Here is a 20200-nt window from a genome sequence, read left to right as displayed (position 1 = left end):
TTAAAAGTCCTACAAAGCATTGTTCCTGTGAGATAAAAATTACATAGTGGACAGAATCTTTGTTGTCACAGGCATTTCTGAAACAACATGTTTTTCACAATCAATAGTTTCATTTTGGGCATCATGTAATCCAGCTTGCTTATTTTCATTTTATAGTTTAAAAAAAGGATGAAAATATCAGCATATATTTATATATTACTTTATACCTTGCAAAGCAGTTTTAAATTTATATCTCATTGTATCCTCATCAGCCCTGTAAGATAGAGTAATTATTATTAGCATCTCTGTTTTGTAGATTTCAAAATATAGGCTCTGGGATATTTTTTAAGTTCTAAGGACACGAAGTTTGTTACTTGCTGTGACTCCCTAAAATTTTCCTATACTTTCTGAAAGTGAAAGTGGAAAGTCAGATTCTCTTGCTCTTTCAGGTCAGAAAACAGGGTAATATTTATGTAATAATAATAATATCCTGTCTTTATTGCATTCGTACAATATGTTAGAGAATTTGCCAAGTGCTTTCCAAATAGGGGATCTCAATGACTCTTCTTTACGATTTTGCAAGGGGGTTGAAGGCGCGGCGGAGAGGATTGGCATTGGACTAAAGGTGACGGGCAGGGGAAGAGCGAAGAGTCGTGGTGGCGATAAGCTTTGGTGATGTAGAATATGATGGGACCATTAACAAAACTAGAGGATACAGAAAGAGGAATATGAGAAAAGATGATTTTTTTAACATGTCATGTGTGTACTCTCCACTCTATAGTGTACCCCCCTATTTGACTTCTTTAAAGCACTTAGAATAATTGAAGGTTAGAAAAATTTAAATGTGCATGCTACTGTAATGGTTCAGAGACTGAGATTTGATCACAAATGAGAATGTTAGCTCATAGTTTTCAGCAGACTCATTCGGTTGCCACTTGCTGGGTGCGAAAGCTTCCCTAAGCACGTTTCTGAAGATTGCCTTGGTACAAGGAACTTCAATCAGCCTGGCGAGACATTCCTTTGAAAAGCAAATCAGACTAAAATTACAGTGTGTGGGGCAGACGGGGCGTGGAGGGGGTAAACCGTTGGTAATTAACTGGAAGATGCTTGCTGACATAAAGTCTGATTTGAGCAGTAATAAAGAACTGTCTGTAGTTATAGTATATGGGCTTTCCCTCTGTGTAACCCCACAACTACATCCCCCAGAATGGACGAGGGTGGGGAGAGACAGTACATTATTTAGCAAGCTTACACCAGCTGATGCAGCACACACAGTGCCCACAAGTGTACAAAACAGCCCTGCAGGTCGGAGTCTGGTCCTTCAACCCACACAACACCACAGGGGCCCCGAGCACAGTGATCCCCACAGGTCACTCACAGATGAGAGACTTCCTGCATCTCTCATGAAAAGAACAGTTTGTTTCTGTACTGCTTTATACTTTGTAGGAGAAAACACACACTTTCCCTTTGGACTTAAATCTTTTCTATAGCCCCACACTTTCTTGCCCCAGGTTTCCTGAACAGGTTGTCACTTCCACTAATTGCCCACTAGATGGGGCTGAGGGGTCTTTACTCGTACGTGCAGTGTCTGAGCCAGTCAGACCTTCCACATTGACCCAAGAACCACTTCTTGCCTGTCTTCCTTTTGATACTATTCCTAAAAACTCTCGCTTTCCTTCCTTCTGTATCAAATGCCACCCTCTGTTACCCTTGGTACATACCATGTCACAGCTATGGGAGCTATGAAAGGAAAAATACCAACTACCGTCTCACGATGCCTGTTTTCATGTAGGGAGAAGGCTGGAAAGATGCTCACGGTGATAGGAAACTCCAACTTCATTTTAGAGGTAGATAGATGAACAGAAATAAAGTTTTTGTACAGCACAAAGTCCCTTTAAGATTGTCAAGGAATTGGCTGCATAAATTATGGCTAATCAATAAAGTAGAATGCAATTTAGACATTAAAATTGTGTTTTAGCAAAATGACACGAAAAAATAGTGATGCTATAGAATTAAGTGGGAAAAGTATGTTACGTAACACTATAAACTGCTGCAGCATAAATCCAATTTTATGAAAAAATACATACAATATACACAGAAACAAGTGACTAGAAAATACTCACCAAAGTGTTAATGGTAGTAACATCTGAATGGTGGGATTGGGGGAAATAATCTTTTTTCTTATAATTTTCTGTATGAAATTTTTTCTACATGTTCCTGCTTCAAAGAACAAAGTCATAAAAATCAGTTGACTGACTAAACATTTCATTATTTGATAAACTGCACCAGTTACAAAAATATTTAGATATTTTTACAGTTCTGATGTAATAATTTATTTTTTATACAAACGGACTTATTAAACAACCAGTTAAGACACTACTACAACATGACACTTTCATACTGGGAATCTGCTTTACTTTCTAAATGAAAACACATATACAAAGCAGACATTTTGGAGTCCAGTATACACATATACAAACACCCCCACACACCCTTCTTATCAGTCTTACTCATTGTTTATTTATTCCGGACAATAGGGGAACATTAATGTTTCATCTTTGAGGTTCCAGATGTATTTCTAATGAATAATCACTTCATACTTGACATAGTGTGCCCAGGCACCAGGTGGGGCCGTTCCTGCTTCATCAGAATCAGCAACTAAGCCCCAGCTGGAGCAACAGGGGCTGAGCATCCACATTCATAGTTTCAGGGAACCATCAGGTACTGGGGCCAACCAATTCCTTGAACACTTTATACCTTCTGGTTGTTGATATAGTATCCCCCTGCCAAAGGTACTGTGGAATGGGTTAAAAGTAAAGATCAGGAATGGACTTCTGGTTTTAAACATGGTATGTTAAGTCACTTGGACTCATTCCCATTGCTCAAGACAACTAAAAAGCTGAATTAAATATATATATATATATATGAGAAAAGTTAATTAGATAATTAGAAATTACTACACCAAGATCCAAGAGGGGATGAAACTCTAGTGAGGAAAATTTAGCATTTGGGGCCATTATAGCCCTATTATCTGAGTGACTCAGAAAAATATCAATTTTTAAAATTGGATTAAGATGATCCAGATTGTTGTTCCCTAGGCTCTTGGGGGAAACAAACAAAAATAGTCTCTCACCCTAATTGTTTCCACAAAATATTTTTAGAAACAGTATTGGACATGCTATCAAAGATAATCACCTTGCGTTTGCTTAGTGTCATTGAGTTGCTTGAATATGGCTTCTAACAGATCAGATGCCTACTGGGCAGGTCTGCCAGTATTTCGTTGGGAGGATAAGCCTGCATTTTTATGGCCTTCTTTACCTGGCCTTCAGAGTCCTTCTTACCCAGGGGGTACTTAAGACCATTGGAAGAGTTATAGAATTTGCTTTCCTTCCTCTGTGCCACCCCCCATGGTATTATAAGGCATTCATCACATATGCACTTTGTTCATATATTCTCTGATTTTGCTTAAATGCTGTCCTCTATAACCCTTATTCCTGGATACTTGAATTTTCATTTAGATTTATGGATGGCTATTAGATTTGAGGCTTATTTTACTCCTAGAAGTACCTGGTGCCTCTAAAGGGACTGCATCTGTCTTCCATGGCTCCAGCCTGTTCATTACACTTTTAGTTTTTTGGTTTTACAACCACTAGGGGGCAACATTTTCTATCTCAGCTCTTATTTCTAGCAAACTATACCAATTTGCAAACATTGTGGGCTAATATTTTAAAATACAATCCACTATTTTTCTATCTTTAAAAAATTGTGTACTTTAAAATTAGTTTTAGGTTTATAGAAAAATTGAACAGAAAAGAAAGTACAGAGTTCCTCTTTATCTCCTTTCCCTCTCTCCCCAGGTAATCCTATTGTTAACATCTTTCGTTAGTCTGGTATGTTTGTTAAAATTGATGATCCAATACTGATACCATTTTCATAACTAAATTTCATAGTTTACATTATGGTTCACTCTTTATGTGTATATTCTATGGGTTTTGACAAATGTATGATGATGTGTATCTATAATTTCAGTATCATACAGGATAATTTCATTGCCCTGAAAATCCCCTGTGCTTCACCTATACATTCCTCCCTCCTCTGGAACCTCTGACAACCACTTATCATTTTACTGTCTCTACAGTTTTGCTTTTCCTAAAATGTCATCTCACTGGCATCATACAGTATATGTTCTTTTCAGGTTGGCTTATTTTACTTAACAATATGATTGTTCATGCATGGCTTGAATAATTTTCCACTGTGTGGGTATACCACAATTTGTTTATCCATTCAACTATTGAAGGACATCTTGGTTGTTTCCAAGTTTGGCAATTGTGAGTAAATCAACTATAAACATTTGTATGTGGATTCTCATGTGCACATAAGTTTTCAGCTCATTTAGGTAAATACCAAGAAGTATGATTGTTGAATCATATGGTAGGCGTATGCTAAGGATTCTAAGAAACTGCAGACTGCCTTCCAAAGTGGTTGTATCATTTAGCATCCCCACCAGCAATGAATGAGAGTTCTGGTTGCTCCTCCTCCTCCCAGCATTTGTCAGTGCTGTAGGTTTTAGCTTTCCAACATGTGTGTAGTAGTATCTCATTGTTTTTTGAATTTTCAGTTTCTCAGTCACATATAATGTTGAACATTTCTTTATATGCTTATTTACCATCCTTATGTCTTCTTTGGTGAGGTGTTTGCATATTTTTTGCCATTTGAAAACTGTGTTGTTTGCTTTTGTAGAATTTTATAAAGTCTTTGTATATTTTTATTTTTATTTTTTTATCCTTACCTGAGGACATTTTCTCGTTTTTTTGTTCAGATAGAGTGGGAGGGAGAGAGAGGAAGAGAGAGAGAAACATCGATGTGAAAGGGACACATCGAGTGGTTGCCACCCGCACGACCCAACCAGGGCCGGGGACAAACTGCAACCGAGGTACACGCCCTTAGCGGGAACCGAACCCTGATCTCTCTGGACCGCAGGCCGACGCTCCAACAGCTGAGCCAAACCAGCCAGGGCATCTTTGTATATTTTTAATACTAGTTATTTATCAGATCTGTTATGCTAAGATTTCCTCCCAGTCTATAATTTGTCTTTTCATTTTCTTAACACTGCCTTTTGCAGAGCAGAACATTTTAATTTTAATAGAACTCCAAGTTACCAATTTACTTCTCTAATGAAGAGTACTTTTGGTGTTGTATCTAGAAAGTCACCAAATCCAAAGCTACCTAGATTTTCTCCTGTTACATTCTAGGAATTTTATCACTTTGCAGTTCACATTTATGCCTATGAGCTCAAGTGAGTTATTTTTTGTTAATTAAATTTATGCATCCTCACCAAAATTTTAAAAAGTTATATTTAATTTAAAAAGTATGTTGCCAGTGTGGCTCAGGGGTTGAGCATCAAACCATGCACCAGGAGGTCGCTGGTTCAATTCCCGGTCAGGGCACATGCCCAGGTTGTGGGCCAAATCCCTAGTGGGGGGCATGCAGGAGGCGGCCAGTTGATGTTCTCTCTCATCAATGTTTCTCTCTTTCTCCCTCTCCCTAAAAATCAATACAGAAAAAAATTATTAAAAAGAATGTTTTTGTATTAACATGTAACTTATGTATTATTGATATTTCAGAATAAAGTAACGACTAAAAATTTTAAATTTCTTAGTTTTCATTTCTACCACAAAATTGTTTCAATGATGAATCACCTGATAACTCTAGTAGGTCCTCATTTAATTTTGTTGAAAGCTAAGAGCAAGAAACCACCAAAGTTGCAAAAGGCCTTTCTCATTCTCAACACTAGTGCCAATATTAGAGATTCTTCTTTTATTTTGCATCCTCGAGGTTTTCTATGACAGAGCAGTTTTCCACGGCGTGATCAGTGATAGATGAGACTATCTTTCTTTGTGATGTGGGAAGAGTGACTATGAAGGAAGTAGAAGAAAAGAACATGTTCTCAGGCAGCTCTGTCTTAGGAAAGCACGTATGTAGGAGTGAATAATGGAAATTGCACCCTTAAAATCATCTGTGCCTGTAGCCTTCAGAAAGTCTTAGGTTCCCTCAGGCAGCAAATCTGAACTACTGTGACTAGCAACTCTTCAACTGCTAATAAATCTTTAAGCTCCTTGAAAACTTCACGTGGAATGTATATCTGTTATAAAACCTATCCATATCTTTCATTTGTAGGGGCCATAGTGTAGTTTGTGCTAATCTCTCACCCTCTCCCACTCTGGGTGAATTGTCATGCTCTAGGTTAAAAATTTAAATCAGATTCAATTCTACCTTTTAGGTGTAAGAAGCAGGAGTATCTCCTTTAATAACAACTTTTATCACTGTCATTTCTCACTCTCAGACATATCAAAATCAAACATGAAACACCATAACCATTAGCTCCGCATGTATGTAGCTTGAGGATAAACAATATGATTCACAATTCTTTGTTTCCACTGTATATTTTAGATGATCAAAAATTAAATTTGTAGCTCTTATGAGAGAGAGTAAGTCATAAGATGGTTGTGAGGAAATCAGAAAATTTCCTTTCATTGTTGGATATCCTCTCCTGTGGCTACAGCACCACCTACTTCCAAACAGTGCAAGTCCGAGAGTCACTCCTGAAAGGGTCTAACTTTCTTCTATCCCCAAAGAAGAAGAAATCAGTTTTCAAAGTATGTTTTAATGTATGTATCTTCCATATCCAAGATGGCATAATGTTACATTTCAAAGACAGATCATAATTAAGAATAATTAATTCTTTTTCAGAACTCAGTATTCTCTAGGAAGAATGTTTTCTGAAGTTTTTAGTTAACGAAGAATTAATTTCTTCTGAAATTCTCCAGTGTGTCTCATTTTTTTCCGAAATATGATCCAATGACAAGGACTTCCATGTATCACCATACTTAAGGTTGTTTAGTTGAAAACAGTTGCAACAGCTTACTAAATTCCTGGAAGAAAAGAAAACACTTTTTAAATTAGGTCAAAGCATATTGAATTTAAGCATTTTTACTTGACATCAGAATTCCTTTTTTAGGAGCAAGAGTATCTATATCAAATTGTTCTTTTGTTATCACCAAGGACATTTGGTTGTAGACATCCACACTTGTTAATCTATTATCTTTGCTTGTTCGCACTAGAAGAGCTTATTTTTGCAACACTTCTTAAGTCCCAGCGAGGAGAATGGCACACGGAGCGTCTATGTGCCCACGCAGTGTGTTGCTAGTGGCTCTTGCAGCATTAGGTTCAGGAGGTTCTGAGGCTCATCCATGATCAGTGATGGAAAAGAGTATCATGACTGATTAACTGTGTCTGCTGTGGGGCTGTGTGTGTCTGAGATGGGAAAAGGAGAGTGCAACCTGTTTCCAAATATCTCCAGCTCCGACCTAAGATCGAAAGTATGTTATGCAATTAAATGTCTCTTTTCTGGGTCCAGCCGACAGGTGGCCTGGTAACAGTGTTCCCTCGCATTGCTGCAGTCCTCTGCTAGTGAGTCAAGGGGCGCCCTTACTTCATTAAGATCTGTGTTTGTCACCAAGACAAAGAACTCCTCTCTCCCACTCTGCTTTCATGACCCAGGGGCATTTTTCTGGCTGGGACAACGTACCATGTGGGGACCCCGTGGTGCTTTCCTCAGAAATGTGCATGCCCCTTTGGATGCCTGCGGGGGTGGTCACTTCCAAGTCATCATCTGTGCCACTGGGAGTCGGGAAGGGGTTCTCTGGGGTTCCCTGAATGGCAGGATTTACTCCTGTTTGTCCTGCAGGAAGGATTCTGTTCTGGACTTCTGGATTAGCCTGGCTGGTGGGCAGGATGGCTCCGGAGAACAAAGGCTGCAGGATGAGGCCTGTGAAGATGTGCGGCGTCACGGGCTGGAGTGAGGGAAGGAGACGGAAAGCAGAGCTAAAGGAATACACTTTAAAGGCCCGTCAACCAGCCTTTCTTCTTTCTTCTAATATTATTTTTAAAAATTTATCTTTATTGTTGAAAGTATTACATATTTCCCCCTTTCCCCCCCACTGACCCCCTCCACCCCACTCCCACACCCCCACCCCAGGCCTTCACTGCACTGTTGTCTGTGTCCATGGGTTATGCATAGGAATTCTTTGGTTAATCTCTTCCTTTGAGGACAGCAAGTTTGGGTAGGAAAGGCAGGGTGGAAAAGGTAGAGTGAGAGAAAATCATAAAGATGGGGCACTCCTCAGAGGAGATGCCTCCTCCCTGAGCTAAGCCTGATGCTGGCTTCATCTCTGAGATCCCTTCCTGTGCGCCAACTCCCGCAGGAAGGGAAGGCGCGGCCAAGCCAGTCGCCGGAAGAGGAACGATGCATCATTTGCTAATATCAGGTGTATCTGGAGGTAGGACTCAGGCAGAAAATCTATCCAATTACAACAGGCGACATCTATGTTAGTAACCTGAACCATAGCTTTCTTTTGCTCTTATTTATTTATTTATTTATTTATTTATTTATTTATTTATTCCTCACCCGAGGACATTTTTGCATTTATCTTCAGATAGAGAGGGAGGGAGAGAGGGGGAAGAGAGAGAGAGAAACATCGATGTGAGAGAGACGCATGGACTGACTGCCACCCACACAACCCCAACTGGGGCCGGGGACAAACTGCAACCGAGGTACTGCCCCCAGCGGAACCGAATGCGGGACTCCCTGGTCCGCAGGCCGACCCTCCAACCGCTGAGCCAGACTGGCCAGGGCTGCCCATAATTTTTAAAAAAGTAATTTAAGAGACTAAAAAAATAAATGGGCAAAATTAATTCAAGTAGATTAATCAACCCTCATCTCATGGTTTGTATCCTTTCATGTATCATTTGATGTATTTTTCAAAGACAGTGGACTATTCAGTCAGAAAGATTTCTCTTAATTCAGCCACCAGTGTGTGCCTTGGGGTTACCCACGGGAACTCGCATTGGACTGTCTATGATTCTTACACTCGTAATGAATGCTATTGCTGCCACACTTTTAATTTTCTTTTCTGGGGAAAAAAAAAAATCACTGGGAGAAGTTCCCCCCCAGAAGAAAGAACTCGACAGTGGCTGGCTTTGGAGGGCGTTCGGACGGAACCAGTTCTCCGGGTCCTCCCGGCTCTGACGGCGTTCTCATGGAGTAAAAGGGCCAAGCGCGCTGAGATACAGGTCACTTTCCTGGTTAGCTTCACAGGAACCACCCGAGGAACTGGTTACAAAGGCAAGTTCCTGGGCTCCATGGTTAGAAAGATTCTGATTGAGTAGGTTGAGGGCAGAAACCCGCATTTTTAACCAGCATTTTGAGTTGTCCTGATTTGAGGTTTAGGACTGAAGATTGGGAAACTCTGTTGTAGATTTATGAGGTATTGAAGCCAGAATTAAACTTATGTTATATGAGAGACAGGAGGAGAACAGAGACGTTTTCAAATTGGGGGTCATGACATCCACAGGCTTGAAATAAAGAATGTGAGTCGCTCCCATCATTATTAAGACAAAATAAATAGCCTATGTAGACTATGAATTATCTAGTGTATTCCATATACTGAGGGTAAATAGAGTTTTATGAAATGTGTGTGTGTGTCTGTGTATGTGTTCACTGCATAAAAAATATAGCTGTTACTGTGGGTTTCACTAAAAAAAGTTTAAGAACCCTGGCTAGATAGAAAAATGGCTTTTGATCTGTTTCTCACCTTGGGACCTAATTTGCTCTCTGAGCCTCAGTTTTTTAATCTATAAATTTGGGTTAAAAATTTCTGCTTTGACCCTGGCCAGTTTGGCTCAGTGGTTGGAGTGTCTGCTTGAGGTCTGGAGAGACCAGGGTTCAGTTCCTGCTAAGGGCACGTACCTCGGTTGCAGTTTGTCCCCGGCCCTGATTGGGTTGTGTGGGTGGCGACCACTTGATGTGTCCCTTTCACGTCGATGTTTCTCTCTCTCTCTCCCTCCCACTCTATCTGAAAAAAAAAAAAAAAATTTCTGCTTTGTAATTTGGTGAGGATTAAAGCCAATGTATGTAAAAGGTTACCTGAGGTGCCTGTTCTATAGAATTGGCTCAAAAACTGGTAGACGTAGGTGTTCATGTATCAATGTTGGCAAAACAGTCCCATTATTTTATGTATGGACAATCTAGCAATCTATTTTTCATAATAGAAAAAACAACAACACTGTTTCCCAGATATTGCCTCAATTAATAATTTCAGTGTCATGTTTAGATACCACGTTAATTCAAGTCATTTTTCTCTAAAAATGACTTAGGGAAAATGCATAGAAGAGCCCAGTAATGATAATAGGAGTATTATTTAGGTTAAGCCCTTTAGTTCTTCATGTGTATAAGGAAGAGTTCCTTCATCACTGTAAAACACCAGAAGAAATAATATAATTTCCTATACAAATTAAAAATTTAAGTCAAGGAAATTAATCTTTCCTGCAATAAAATATCAGTATATGTAATTCTATATCTGCATACATTTCAATAATTTATAATTTTAGATTTTAATTAATATAAAGTTAAAAATATGCATTGCCTTTCTGCATAGACCTGAATTTGACATCAATATACAGAAAACAAAAGCTAAGTCAAATCAATGGAAAAGTAGCTAGAGAATGAAGCTAGAAGCCCAACTAAACAAATGATAACCTAAAGCAAAGACCTATAAAAATGTTTAATTTATTGTAGCAGACACTAAATTTATGGTTTGCGGTCAAGAGAGACTATGGATATGAGGACAGAAAAAAGCATTGTGGTAGCACTGAAAATAATTTTAAATATTAGTAATTAAAATGCTTTTTTACCAATTCCTCTGAGCTTAAGATAGTACCCTAAAAGGAAAATAATAACACAAATTATTAGACAAATTTTAATATACTCATGGCAATATATGTAAAACATAAAAGTTTTAAATTAAAAGATTAAAAATTTGTTTTCAACATTTTAATCTGTCTTGTGACTTGTATCACAGAACTCTTGTCAGCACATGATATTAGACAGTTAACATTATCTGAGTGATGAGAAGTCTTTCGTATTTTAAAATTATATATTTTCTATTATTAAGATATGCACATTGGAGGAAACTTGGAAAGTGCAGAAAGCAATAAGAAAAAATAATTCCATCAGGCAGAGTTTGATGTATTTTCTTTCAGATGTTTTTCACACAATTATTTTTTACGTAATAGAAGTCATGTCATTTATACAATTTGTGTCTTAACCTTTTCTTTTCATACTATACAACAAACATTTATCCGTATTGCTGATTTATTTTAATAAACAGACTTTTGAATCGTCACAAAGTATTGGCTTTTATGTTGCACAGTTTACTTATGTTCCTTTCTTTAAAATTTAAGTTGTACCCAATATTTTTCTGTACTATAAATATTATTTTGATTAATATATTTGTAAATAAACCTCCACTGTATTTCAGATTATTTTCTTGGTATGTGTTCCCAGATGTGGAATTAAGAGTTGATATGGATTTTATATTTGATTCTGCTTTTAGAAGTAAAAGCTGCCACCTGATGCTCATGTTTGATCTTGACCCTTTGTAATTGTATCAGTGATCTCAAGAATTACCATTCTCGGGCGCGTGCGCACACGCATACACACACACACACACATACACACACACAGGGAGAGAGAAGAGGCAATGTTTGTATCATTTTTTAGGGAAAGGATATGTAGTTAATAAATAAATTTGAAATTAAAAAATAAATCCCCCCAGATCATTACTCATTAGATCAACCCTATTAATTAATTTTTTTCTTAACAGTGTGATTTAAAGGATTGACTGGTTGCTTTACCTGTGACATTTACCAACTCTGTGATTATAACTGATGAGTATCTCCAATTACTCATCTCCAAATGGGCAATAAAATGTTGTCTATAAAAGGTTGTTTTGAGGATTGAGTTAGTACATAATAAATAATAAAATACTTATAACAGTGCCTGGCCCATAGGAAGTGCTCAGTAAGTGTTCTTGTTATTATCAGTGTTCATACAGGGCAAAGCAAATAGGAAACTTGGCAACTGTCTGGTGAATCTCTGAGGCAAGATTAAATATGTCACACTAAGATGATTTAAAACAAAAATCATCATAATAACCTTACCTGGGCTCCAAGTTGTGCTACAATAAGTGGTAACATCTGAAAAAAAAAAAAAAAAAGTAAGAAATATATTCAAAGGTAAGTTCTGATGGCTGATATAAATGTCAAAACTTCTTAAAAAGCACAATATTTGTTTGACAGTATTTGTTACTAATGTGTCATCTGTAATCATAGATATAGACTCATAGAGCTGGATGGGAATAAAAAGTCATCCAATTTGTAAAAGGATTAAAACCAGTGAGATTTAGAAACCAGTACAAGGCGGCACATTTAGAAGGTAGAAGTTAGTAAGTTGGATGATTGATGAATAATTTTGGTCTTAATCTAACTCCAAACTGAAATTTATTCCAGAAAATAATGATATAAAATGTGATAAAAATGCATGTGTTTTATGGCATTTCAGAAGATACGTAAAACCAAAGTGGGTATTTTAAAGTACAATGGTTTCTTAAAGCATTTGTGGTTAATCTCATAATGGTTGCCTTGGATTTTGCTGTTAAAATAGAGAATTGGAAGGAAATTATGAATGATATTATTCAACAATCCTTGGCACTGGCAGCTCTTACAATGGAGAAATATTTTAAGGATCACCGATAGCTATGTAAATATTCTGAATTTATAATCAAAGAGAGCCCTGGCTGGTCTGGCTCAGCAGTTAGAGCATTGGCCGCAGACCAAAGAGTTGCAGGTTCAATTACGGTCAAGGGCACGTACCTGGGTTGCAGGTTCGATCCCTGGCCCTAGTGGGGGTCATGCTGGAGGTAACCAATTGATATGTCTCTCTCACATTGATGCCCCCCCCCCCTTTCACTTTCTCTAAACATCAATGGAAAAATATCCTTAGGTGAAGATTAATAACCATGACAAAAAATAGTCTAAAAGATTTGGGTGAGGTGTTGGTGTACGGCAGTACTCTAAGAACTAACCTAGAGCTTGTCAAAGAGAACTAGGGTCTTAGGATTTATTTTTATTTCTGTAGAGATTCACACAGTGTGAGGAAAGTAATACAAATGTAACTTTTATTTATTTATTTATTTTTAATCCTCACCCGAGGACATTTTTCCATTTTTTGTTCAGACAGAGCGGGAGGGAGAGAGAGGAAGAGAGAGAGAGAAACTTCGACATGAAAGGGACACATTGAGTGGTTGCCACCTGCACAACCCGACCCAACCAGGACCGGGGATAAACTGCAACCGAGGTACACGCCCTTAGCGGGAACTGAACCCGGGTCTCTCTGGACTGAAGGCCAACGCTCTGACCACTGAGTCAAACCGGCCAGGGCAGAACATAATTTTCTTTAAAAAATGTGTTTAACACATCATAGCAAAAAAGACAGGAGAAACATATCCTAGAATACTGACTGTTTTTAATTCTGGCTATTAGGATTATGTTGCCCCTCGAATGTTAAATGGAATTTTATGTGTTTTTTGTTTTACTTATCTCTACTTTCTAAGTGCTTTATAATGACCACATATGATGTATGTAATGCAAATTAAAACTTCTACAAAAAATTTAGACCATTATGCGGGGCTGAGATAACCTGTTAGGGAGAATAAATGATCCAAAATGACTTAGTTCAGTCATAAAGTGATCATTATATTTTCCTCCAGAGCCCAATAATCTATTTAAAGAAGTTTCAAAAAGGTAAAAATTTGGGCTTTGTCCATAGTTAAAATTCAAACACTTTCTTCTTTTAATCTCACCGGAGGACTTTTTTTTTTTTTTGCATTAATCTTCAGATAGAGCAGGAAGGAGAGAGGGAAGAACAGAGAGAGAGAGAGAGAGAGAGAGAGAAACGCTGAGTGGTTGCCATCAACCTGGCCAAGGACACACTGCAAACAAGGTACGTGCCCTTAGGGGGAGCCCAACCCAGGTCCCTCTGGTCTGCAGGCTGAGGCTCTAACCACTGTGCCAAACCGCCCAGGGCTCAAACACTTTCTTAAGTGTTTGATGACCAACCTATGTCCTTTACATCTTAGTGTGAGAAGGTTTTCTGAGGTTTTCCCTGAAAGTAAATGATGGTGGGAAGTAGAAAAGAACTAAGAAGTACTTGAGGACTTTTGAGGGGGCCTGATAGAAGGGCACAAAAAGGAGATTAAATTTGCTGAATTTGAATTTTATTCACCTCTTAATTTCAATTTGAGATGATTCTGGCCACCCCGAAAGTCTTCAGCTGAAAACACAACATGCTAGACAAGAATCCTGCTACCTCTCAATTTTCCTCCTTATACTTTTGACTTTTCAATCTTCTCCAACTCCTCCCATTTTTCTGTTACCCATTACAAAGGCATTCTAGAGAGGTTATGGGCAGCATGCTCAGTTTTCCGAGTGTGTCCTCATGGATTCTCATCAAGGACCAAACTGTCAAAGACAGTTACATGTTCTACAAATTATCTGGGTAAAATATTTAAGACCCTTAAAAATGTTTTCCTCCTTCTAGGCTTCTACCTGAGAGAAAATGCTCCCCAACAGTCACTGAAGTCCCGCAGTTGAACTTACTTGTGGTTGCAGCTGCTGTTGTACGTTTAATCCCCCCAGGGTCAGTGGGAGGGTCTGGGTAGCAGGTGCCATCCCTGGAGGAGGATTTAGCTGTAAGGCAAAGACTTCCATTGTGTTGTTTCAGTTTGAACATTCAGGAAACGAACATGTATTTACTAAATGTAAAATATGTTTACATGCAGAATTTACTATGCAAATGTATACTATACTATATTGCATTTAGAATTAGATACAGAGATGAAGTTCAGAAACTTGTTTAGTCTGCCAGTACAACCATATGTTTTCTAACTTTTTCCACATTAAGTTTTTCCTTGGCATTTAACCCATTCTCTTTAAGAACTACTTAGGTGATTTCGACCTGGATTTTCCCTTTTGGCTATAATAGCAACAATTTCTGGAGTTTTCCTGATGATTTTCTTACAAAGAAATGATTCTTCATAGGTATCTGTATGAAAATTATGAGAGTCAGAATAAAATATCTGGTTTGCATATGATCTATTACTATATATAAATCTGATCACTACACGAAAATCAGGAATGAAACTTAAACTATATATGGTTTAAATCTATACAGAGATTCTATGAAAAAGAAATAGAAAATCTTCTTATCCTTCTGTTTCGCTCTTGTTGTTGGGGTGAAGATAGCAGTTACAGTGTTTGAGTGGGTGTGTGGGGGTTGTGGGGAACAGAGAGGGAGGCCTAGTGAAGAAAGGGGGAGAGGAACTTGGAGAAGAGGTGAGAAGAACTAAAGGAGTAAAGGCTTGAAAATTATAATTCCTTTAGAGACTCTTTGCCTAAGAAAAATGTTCATGATGTATTGAATAGCATTCAGCTCTCTGACTTTTCTGTCTTCCCTCTTTCAACTGATCTACAGTGAACACATGTGCATGTGTACATTTGTGGATACATACACATATATACATACACTCAACCTTAGATATTATATTTAGTTAACAATGGATATTAAAATGATATAAAAGGGTACTTACCAGTTGCAGATCTGACCCCAGTGTGAGCAGCTGTGTCAATGGTATTAGACTTAAGGAAGGGAAGACCTGCAGGGCATTGACATTGATGCGTGAGGAGAGGTTGTCCGTTTCCACTAACCTGTCATTGGTGGGCATCCTTAAGTAGCCTACTCCCATCAGAGGTGGATTTGCCATGAAGGTAAATGAAGGTGAAGCTCTAGTGCCTCTCACCAGGACTGCCCCCTTCCATGGCCCTGGAGGCACCTGAGCAGTCTATTCAGTTTATGGTATTTATCAGCTTAAAAAATGTGTATTTCTTATTTCTCATCTCATTATGAATTATTCACTTTAGTACTTAATTTCACATCTCTAGTTTTGTATTCTTTTTCTTAAAGAGTATCCCCAAATTGTCCGAGTGTCAGGTTCCCTAAGGAGAGAGACAGGCTTATGACTTGTGTTTTATAATGTCCATAGATGAAAAAAATTACTCTATTTAGACTCTGGTGTGATCTGATTGTCTCCCAGAGTCTAGGTGAAGGTAAGGTGGGGGCCTTTAGAACAGAGGAAGGGTGGGAGTGGGAAGCAGGGTAGTAGCCAAGAGACAATGGTGTTTTCAAAACTATTTAAATATGTTTTAAAGAAACAGACTTTATAGTGACACATCAGCTCATCAGCAACAGTGGAACTTGAGGAAGTCTGCAGTTATTTTTATCGATTACGTCCTAATCCCTGTTAGCTCTGGCAAATACTACATGTGACATGTCACAGTATCACGAGGACCAAGTGTTGTCGACAGTTGTAGCAATCACTTTTCAAAGGTTCCTAGATTTGGTGACTAAAACAAATGATTCCTCAGACAAAAGGAAAAAAGAATGAGGATGCTTTGGTTCATTTTTTCAAAAAAGAGGATTGGTTCTTGTTTTACTTTTCTCCCAAAAGGAAAACCTCTCTCTCTTGTTCGGTCAGGGGACTCTGTAAATCTTTGATTTCAAACCCATTCGCCTCACCACGCCCCTTCGCTGGGCTGCGATGCCCCAGTTCGGAGGATGCTCACCTGAGTGGGCTGCTGTTGGTTTAGTAGGCTTGTCTGATCTGGAACCAGCTGTGCTGGAGGAAGTCCCAAAGCAGGGTTCAGCTGCATCTGTGATAACAAATATTTGACGAGGCAGGCATTTGTTTGAGGTTTTATACCCATGTATTTCCAGGATGTAACAAGTTGTCCCAAATGCAAAGGGTCTGTCTTTAGGCTCTGTGTGTTTTGGAGCAGTTTTAATGTCCCAGAACATTTTGTGTGTGACAGGAGATGGAACTATAGAGTGGAAATGCGCCAGCCCAGGAGGCGTGCAGTGGGGAGGGAGACAATGCGGGGCAGGGCACGTGGATTTCTGGTGGTCGTTCCTAGGTTCCCATTTCTTTTCTGTAGCTGCTTACTTCTTTCAGGGCATAAAATAACACAGCCTGCTCCTTAGCACTGTTCACATTGGCTCTTCCCCAATATTGGAAGGTACACTGCCACAATTCCTGGTGCATTTTCACGAAGCATTCTGCTTTTGCCCGTGCCTGGCAAGTCACTCCCTGTAAGGGAAGTGAAGTCCCTCTCCTGGCCAGAGTATTTTCCCAGTGCATGAAGAATCACCGAATTTAAGGGGTGAAAATGTGCTTGCGATCCGTATGATATATTTGTATGGTTTTTATTTAAAGATAAGGAAACTGAGGCCCAGACAAGCAAAGCAACCTGCCCAAGGTGAGTGGCAGAGCTGGTACTAGGATCCTGTAGGTGTTCTGGGTCCTAGAAGTGACTCCTCCCCTCAGCTTCTCTCTGCACTCGCTCTGCTCTCAGGTGGGAGCTCCGGCCACCAATCCCAGAGCACCTGTGCTTCTGCCTGTGTCCTGGCCCTTCAGCATGTGCCTCTGGGATCTACCCTGGAGCTGCCACTATCTCTTGGTTTCACTTGGACTTTCCCCCTCAGCTGTAAGAGATAAAATGGACATTAACTGTTCTTAGAGGTCCCTATAAGCTTTACATGTAAGTATAAATTCTGCAAATTTCTTTTCATCCCTGACAATCTATTGTCAGCACAGTGCCCAGAGTGGTCCGTGAAAACAAGTGTGGTCTTTCCCCTCCTGGGCTCAATGCCTGCGTTGATTTCCATTCTTACCCAGAGTAAAAGCCCGAGACTCTGCAGTGGCCGACAGGGCCCTCATGCCCTGGCCCCCGGTGCCTCTCTGACCTTCCGTTTCATTTCATTTCCCTCGCTCACTCTACTACTGCCGTTGGCTGTGTGTGGTCTCTGGGACAGGTGGGGCCCACTCCTGCCCAGGGCCTCACCTCCACCTGCCCCCTCTGTCTGGAATGCTCTTTCCCCAGACATTGGCTCACTCCCTCGCCTGCTTCAAATCTTTGCTTGAGTTCGCTTTCTTGTTGAGGCCCACTCTCCGAATATGCAACCTGCCCATTGCCTTTCCCAAACTCGAGCTACTGCAAACAAGGACTAGGATGTTTTAAGTGTCCACATTTGCAGATGGACTCATTTTGATGCCTTTATGATAATTCAATACATTCACTTACAAATAGTTAAAAAATTTGTATCCACGTGTCCTGATTTTTCGGTTGGCAATCACTTGATAGATAGCGTAGTATCACCTCACCAACTACAACTGCTCCTGTGTTATTGTTATTAGCAATCTTCATTAACCTGCGTGCTACTCCTCAGTCTACCTTGATGATAGCTGTGCTCCTGGAAAGTTTTATTTCTCTTGAGTTTTTACTAATTGTATGGTAATTTGAATACTGTAGAGACACCCTAATTAGGAGAACCTAAATATTTATTTAGGTAAATCTATTTGGTAAAGTGGAAAATTCATGTTTTACAAAAAGTTTAATTTCTCAATTTACCTTGTTTAGAAATTGAGTTTTTGCAGATAACTTCTTTCAACAAGGACATAGTATCATTTGGGGTGAAATAAGAAGGAGGTTGTTTATTCATATCTGTTCCATCTCCTTCCTACAAGATCATCCTCTTCACCGCCTTCATAGGACTAATCATAGTTATAACTTATCATTTACTATTTCTTTTGAAAATGTATTAATTGGTATCTGTCATATTAGTGAACTCGATGAAGGATCATGCCTTTCTTTCCCCTCATCACTGTCTTTTCAGCAACTAGCACAGTCTTTGGTTTGCGGCGAGTTCCCAATAAATATTTGTTGATTGTATGGATGACTACACGAGTGTCAATAGGGTTTGACGCTCACCTCAGATGGTTTTGTTGTGTTCTGCTATTTCATAGCAAATTTATTATAATTATTTTCTTCATGTCCACACTCAAGCATCTCAAATAGTCAAAGGGAAGTCTACTGAGAGACCCAAACCACCACCTCTGTCTGTAAAATGCGGGAGGGATGATTGGAGTATGTATTCAAATGCAAGTGTTCATTTTTTTCAGAAACCTGTTACGTGTAAACACATTTTGTGTTGAAATCTTCTAAGTCAAAAGTTACAAAAAAGTTTGTAATATTCCCTTGCAATTTCATTATTTGGTTGTCTTTTTAGAGTTTAGATAATCTAGATGTTTTGTGCTTCCCATTGGAAAAATCAGAAAAATCTAGTTTACCTCTATAGTCATTAGAAAATAATTAGTTGCCAAAAAGATCTTAAATTATTTTTGGAAAGTAATTATTCATTTTGAATAGATATAATCCAAGGCATGTTTTCTCCTAATTTCTACCCTATTGCTCTGCCAAATTAATAGACATTCTCCCACAATAGAGTGAATGTAGCATTCATGTTAAGTACAGTGAAATGTGCACTAACACTTTATTAGTTTATTGTCTTTCACCTTGGAAAACAAAAATAGGAAACTAAGAGACTGGGTCACAGAACAGAGCAGTTTTAACAGAGGGTTTTAACAGAGGGTAGGAAGAGGGATAGGTCTCCAATTAAGATGCTGCTAAGGCTGGCTGATACATAAAACAAACACATTGCACTTACTGGTAATGACTGAGTTGATCCCAGAAGATAAAACAGTAGAATCGCAGTCTTCATGTTTCAAATTGCTACCTATAACAACAAAATAGTGTTACTCTTTCACTCCATTTTTTTCCTTTTGAAAGAACTTAAAAAAGAACGTTCTGTGCGAAACATGGTCAATTAATGTTACCTTTCTCTCCACTAGGCAAAATGTACAGGTGAACCAACCTTCAAAGTCCAGTTGACTTCTTCAGTTCCTGTGGTGAAAAATTTTACCCTTTGATGAGTTGTGAGATTGTAGAAGGAATTTAAACTGAGCTCCAGAAGGTTGGCAACTGAGAGACCAATCAGGACTCAGGTGTGAAGTCATTTGGTTTCTTTCATTTTCTAACTCTTCATTAGGTGAGTTATTAGCTGCAGACGTCATATTACCCAATGTCTACCATTTGAATAGAGGGTATTTCAGGAAGAAATGCCTTGTGTAATTAAAAAAAAAGTACAGACAATTAAAAAAAAATCCTCCTTCACCTTCATCTCCTTCCCAAATGACTTTCCAGATGTACCTGTTTTATCATGTATGCACGAACATATAAATCAAACATTAAAATATATCTGCATGTTAAAAATGAGGCCTATTGTGCATATCGCTCTGCAAGTTATTTCATTTATGTAATAAATAATGAACAACTTTATGTGTCTGTACATATAGATTTATTTCATGTATAT

At 38.7% G+C, this 20200-nt stretch overlaps 1 protein-coding gene across 1 annotated transcript in view; it reads right to left on the bottom strand.

Moving 5' to 3' along the window:
• Window positions 1-19549, bottom strand: part of AMTN (amelotin) — a 43990-nt gene extending 24441 nt beyond the window's left edge. The window contains exons 1-7 of the mRNA XM_036254586.1: window positions 19496-19549; window positions 16558-16638; window positions 15525-15590; window positions 14536-14625; window positions 12040-12075; window positions 10732-10758; window positions 7568-7832 (exon numbers count right to left, since the gene is read on the bottom strand). Coding sequence (XP_036110479.1) covers window positions 7568-7832; window positions 10732-10758; window positions 12040-12075; window positions 14536-14625; window positions 15525-15590; window positions 16558-16638; window positions 19496-19549 — 619 coding nt within the window. The remainder of the gene's footprint in view (window positions 1-7567; window positions 7833-10731; window positions 10759-12039; window positions 12076-14535; window positions 14626-15524; window positions 15591-16557; window positions 16639-19495) is intronic.
• Between the last annotated feature and the right edge of the window lie 651 nt (window positions 19550-20200).

The sequence above is a fragment of the Molossus molossus genome, unplaced genomic scaffold (assembly GCF_014108415.1).
Source record: "Molossus molossus isolate mMolMol1 unplaced genomic scaffold, mMolMol1.p scaffold_m16_p_1, whole genome shotgun sequence".
NCBI classification, from domain to species: domain Eukaryota; kingdom Metazoa; phylum Chordata; class Mammalia; order Chiroptera; family Molossidae; genus Molossus; species Molossus molossus.
This window is presented reverse-complemented; position numbering and strand designations above follow the sequence as displayed.